Below are 5,826 nucleotides of genomic sequence, written 5' to 3'. Positions count from 1 at the left end.
GATTTAGCTTCTAGCTGTTGCGTATAATTATTGATGATTTAGCTTCTACTTCTGTCGTGATTGTTTTTCTTGATGTCTCTTTGTCTTGATCAAGTTTCTTTCAATATCATCATCTACTCCATTCTTTTTTTCGATTCTATTTCTCTTTACATATTCTATTCACTTTTAGTATGCTAATATTTTTTACTTTTAGTAGATTAATATGTTTATTTATTTATTTGATATTCACTTCTTCAACCATATGTTTGAGTAATTAAATTACTTAACATTAACAATGTAAGTATGTACCCATCCATATCTGTTCAAAGCACATAACGAAATGAGTATTTATTTTATTCATATCAATGTGTAAGAATCGGATAAAATTATTGTTCATACAAGTATACTAAGCGTATTCGTTTTTATAATAATTATCTTAAAATAAAATTAGCTGCTACTTCTTTCATTTAATGTCTAACCCTAAGATTTTGTAAAAAATAAAAATGGCAATGCAAACAATAGAGTGGTTGCAGCTGGTGGCTACGTTGGCTCACAGCTTTCACATTGGGATATATATTTCAACAAAACTTTTCCTAAATATTTTTAAGAGAAAAAATAAATAAAAATAAAAATTATAATCTATAAAATATACAGGATTGATTGTTTGATAGAAGAAGAAATTAATAAAATTATTTTTTTTATCACTAAAAAAACGATAAAATCTGTCTGCATATAAATTTCAAAACAATTAAGAAGCTTGTTATAATATAACAGGGATTTTATAACGAGTTGAATTTTGCCAAACGCGGATGATAGTTTTGTATTTCTTGCGGCTAATAATACCGACACAAACGATAACTGCAAATGATTGCCAAAACAGATCAGAGTACCACTAAATGGAATCTAATATTCCTCTTTAATTATTTCTTTCTTTATTTTCTTTTTTCAACATATGGGATAAGTACGTAACTCGGACATTTTAACGAAGGATATATATTCACTACATTTGATAGATTCATATTATTTAATACTCTAAATATATTTTTCTTAAGACTTCTTTTAAAAATAAACGATAACAAGAATTTTAAGTTCTAAAACAAACAATATATATTAAATAAAATATTTAATCATAGTGATATTTTGTTGATGAACTTGAAGTTAAAACAATTTTTAACTCATTTAAAATGAAAATTAGTATCATGTAAATGAGCATGTAATACTATAATAATTTAAATTCCAAATACTTATTGATTGTAATTTAATGCTAAAAATAATATTTTTTTTTAATTATCTAATTAAAAATTCTAAATAATTAGTGAAACTTTTAGAAAATATTTATATATCTAAGTGTAATTTAAATAGTTATATTTCAAAAAGTAAAATTAAAAAAAAATAGAAAACTACAAAAATAGGGAAATTTATTATCCGTCTTTTGTTATTTAGTAAGACATTGAAACTCTGTCCATCTCGATTTATTCTTGAGTAGACAGAATGTTAGGTGTTGGAAAGCAATTCCACTATTAATGGATTAGTGTTTAAACTTTTATAAATAAATAAATGTAATACTAATATTTTTTAAACATTAGATTACATAATTATAATTAATGATTAAAATTTAATTTATAATTATTTATGAATCAAATTAAAACATTATTACATCAATAAAAAATACTACACAAACATTTTAACTTTTAAATAGTTTTATTTGATTTAAAAGAATATCACCAAATCAATCCGCGACACCTCGACTCTAACATGCCTGATTGGCATCCTTCGGAACTAAATACCAATTTGTTCATATATATATATATATATATATATATATATATATATATATATATATATATATATATAGTTACAAGTTTTTGTGATTTTTAAAATTTATTTAATAATTGTTATTATTATATATATACTTAACACTTGGGTATTAGTATATCCATGTTGTTTTATTTTTAAAAATTTGAGATAGGATCTACCAATTGAAGTCATGAACTAATCTCCCAAAAAAAAAGAACAGTTTGTACTTAAAGAAAACAATTCCTTTATTTATAAATATTGCTTTATCATCAGATAAAGAAATTAATTTTCGAGAATTCGAAGTTAAGATATTTTTTTCATATATAGTTTTATATTTTTAAAAATATTCTTTTCAATGAACTCGAAATTTCCTTTTTTTTTATTATGTTTCTCGGCGTGACTCGTGATGGAAGGTAGAATAAAATTTTCTCAACTTCAAAAAGATTTTACTATGATAAAAAAAATATCACAATACTCTAATTACTTTAGGAATTAAAACTATCTATATAAAATTTCTAATTACTTTAGGAATTAAAACAATTATCCGGTAATCAAACTTGGTATTAAATGCTTGATTAGTTATTAGATATTGTAATGAATCATCATTATGAGGAGTTTTTCAAAGATTATAGTCATTAGATATTGTAATGAATCATCGTTTAGAAGAAGAAAAGTTAGGATGAAACACATTTTTTACTGTGCAAGTTTTTTATTCTCATGTTGAGTGCCATATACAGTACATAAGGATCATGATGCACTCACGAAATTTTACATTGTGTCTATAAATTGGCACCCAAGAGAGAAACCAATACTGTCACTCACTTCAACAAGAAACACATTGAGCCAAAAGCATGGAGCATTTCTATCTTTCCCTCCTTCTCCTCTTCGTTTCTCTCGTCACCTTCTTCTTCTTCCTCCTTTTCCACAAGCACCGATCTCCCTTCTCCGCCCCCAACCTCCCACCGGGAGCCACCGGTTTCCCGGTCATCGGGGAGACTCTCCAGTTTCTCTCCACCGGATGGAAAGGTCACCCGGAGAAGTTCATTTTCGACCGCATGATCAAGTACTCCTCCAAGCTCTTCAAAACCTCCATCCTAGGGGAACCCGCCGTGGTGTTCTGCGGCGCCGCCTCCAACAAGTTTTTGTTCTCGAACGAGAACAAGCTGGTGGCGGCGTGGTGGCCGGAGAGCGTGAACAAGGTGTTCCCCACGACGGTGCAGACGAACTCGAAGGAAGAATCGAAGAAGATGAGAAAGTTGCTCCCACAGTTCCTAAAACCCGAGGCTCTCCAACGCTACGTTCCCATCATGGACACCATCGCACAGACCCACTTTTCTTCCCTTTGGGACAACCACACCCATCTCACTGTCTATCCCTTGGCCAAAAGGTTCATCTTTTGTTTCTTCATCTATCTCCATTATATTCATTTCACAAACTCAAATCTTTAATAATATGTAGAACAAAGTCTTGTATGAAATTATCTTATTTCTTTAGTTGACTTTTAGTCGACAGTGAAACTTTGAACAGATACTAAATAGTAAATGTATCTGGACATAGAAAAAAAAAGCCTATTTACCTTGATCTCACGTTGTTTCTCAGTCATGCAAATTCTGCAGTCTGTTGCGAGAGCTAATGGGTATTATAACAGGTACACGTTTATGTTGGCGTGTCGTTTGTTTATGAGCGTTGAGGATGTGAATCACGTGGCGAAATTTGAGAACCCTTTTCATCTTTTGGCGGCCGGAATCATATCAGTGCCCATCGATCTTCCCGGAACGCCGTTCTACAAAGCTATCAGAGCAGCAAAAAGCATCAGAAAGGAGCTGTCGAAGATCATCAGAGAGAGGAAAGTTGCTTTGGGCCAAGGAAACGCTTCGCCAACACAGGACATATTGTCTCACATGCTGCTCACGTGCGATGAGAACGGACATTTCATGAGTGAATTGGACATTGCAGACAAGATTCTCGGACTTTTGATCGGTGGTCATGACACTGCAAGTGCTGCATGCACTTTCGTCGTCAAATACCTCGCCGAACTCCCTCACATTTATGATGCAGTCTATCGAGGTAATTAATTAATTAATATTTTTATTCATTTGTTAATTCATATATACAAATTCATTTTATTTCATTATTCTTTATTCTTTGTAAATATATACTAAATGTTATACCCACAAGCATCTCTTATTTAAAGTCAACTTTCAACTGAACAAGTCAAAAGCTTCATTTTTCAATCTCTTAACTTGTGTCAAACTTCACCGTTTGATTTACATAATTCGGTTGATGTTTGAATTACGAACTAAAATCCAAAATAAAGTATCAAAGGATGATCTCATCATTATGCGTTTGTTTGTTGCTCTAATTTCGTGCAAGGTAGAATCCCACCTCATAATATTTTTTTATCTTAAGAACACAGTAAAATTTAGCTTTTTTATTTTATTTTTTATACAGCTCCACCAGAAAGAAACCTTTCTTTCAGGGTACTTCATCCTGAAATAAGCACTTGTAACTAAGTCAAGCCCAAAACCAAAAACTTAAGAATTCTCTACATGAAAAAAATACATTATTGTGTTAAAAGAGAGAGTATTTGTAAATAAAAAATATATATTTATTAATACATAATTTTAATATAAGACGTGACACTTTAACATTTATATATAAACTTATTTTTGTGTTCCTATGTTCAGAGCAAATGGAAATTGCAAAGTCGAAATTGCCGGGAGAGTTATTGAATTGGGATGATATAAACAGGATGAAATATTCTTGGAATGTAGCTTGTGAAGTGATGAGAATTGCTCCTCCCCTTCAAGGAGGTTTTAGAGAAGCTATCAATGACTTTACTTTCAATGGCTTCTCAATTCCAAAGGGATGGAAGGTAAGAAAATTGTATACGAGTTTCCTTAAAATTTTCAAATTACAATTACCTGGTTTAACATTAACAATGCCATAATAAAACATATTATGATATGTCATAGTGTAGTATAGATACGTGGTATTTTACACTGATAAAGGAATAATAGATTTTAATTAAATGAACTTTGAAGAGCCTGAGTTAAGGAACAACACAGTTAGATTTTCAGAATAGTAAAATATTGTTCGTTCTGGATTAAATCTTCGTAAATTCACTTTTTGAAATAATTCAAAAAATCTCTCACAAATAAAAGTATTATTATTTGTATATAAATCTATGTGTATTTTTTGTTTTATTTGATGTGAGACTTTGTTTATATCCATAGAGTCGTATTATAAGTGTTTTTTTGTGATGAGTTTGGTTGTTGTAGTTGTATTGGAGTGCAAATTCAACACACAAAAGTAGAGAATACTTTCGAGAACCAGAGAAATTTGATCCAAGCAGATTCGAAGGAGAAGGACCAGCTCCTTACACTTTTGTGCCATTCGGTGGAGGACCAAGAATGTGCCCTGGAAAAGAGTATGCAAGGTTGGAAATATTGGTTTTCATGCACAACTTAGTGAAAAGGTTTAAGTGGGAAAAAGTGATTCCAGATGAAAAGATCATCGTTGATCCCTTACCCATTCCTGCAAAAAACCTCCCAATTCGTCTTTACCCTCACAAACCCTAAAAACATACACAAAAACTCTTCTGTGCTTCCTACAAATCAATCTACCATACGCATACATATATACTTATACTTCAAATGTTTTCTCTGCTTTATATTTATTCTTTTACACTTTTAATTTCTTGTATTCGAGGGACTTGTCAGTAAAATACTTACACAACTTGTATATTTCCAAGTGATTATTGTTTTGTATTAAAATATCAGTTGGGGTTGACGAGATAATTTGCATTTTACCCCTTTCAGTTATATGAATTATACTTGTTTACTATACTTGGGGCTTCCGTTTTCACCATTTAACTTTCCTTGTTTCATCGAAAGATACTATAATATACCAAAGAATGTTTGTTTTCTTTATTTAAGTATAAGCCTTGAAATTTTAAGAAAGAATAGATAAGTAACTAAATTTGATTTTTGTGCACATATATGTCTATTCATGACCAGATTCTGATAGAAAGAAAAATTAGGTTTAGAT

The 5,826-nt window shown here is 30.5% G+C and overlaps 1 protein-coding gene across 1 annotated transcript; it reads left to right on the top strand.

The window, feature by feature from the left end:
• The first annotated feature begins 2,572 nt into the window (after positions 1-2,572).
• On the top strand, positions 2,573-5,624 carry LOC108322903 (beta-amyrin 28-monooxygenase). The gene is made up of 4 exons (XM_017555192.2): positions 2,573-3,163; positions 3,425-3,843; positions 4,464-4,651; positions 5,058-5,624. The coding sequence occupies exons 1-4, from the start codon at positions 2,628-2,630 to the stop codon at positions 5,355-5,357; spliced, it is 1,443 nt and encodes a 480-aa protein (XP_017410681.1). The 5' UTR covers positions 2,573-2,627; the 3' UTR covers positions 5,358-5,624.
• The last annotated feature ends 202 nt before the right edge of the window (positions 5,625-5,826 follow it).

The sequence above is a fragment of the Vigna angularis genome, chromosome 1 (assembly GCF_016808095.1).
Source record: "Vigna angularis cultivar LongXiaoDou No.4 chromosome 1, ASM1680809v1, whole genome shotgun sequence".
NCBI classification, from domain to species: Eukaryota; Viridiplantae; Streptophyta; class Magnoliopsida; order Fabales; family Fabaceae; genus Vigna; species Vigna angularis.
Note: the sequence above shows the minus strand (reverse complement) of the source record. Positions and strands in the feature narration are given on the sequence as shown.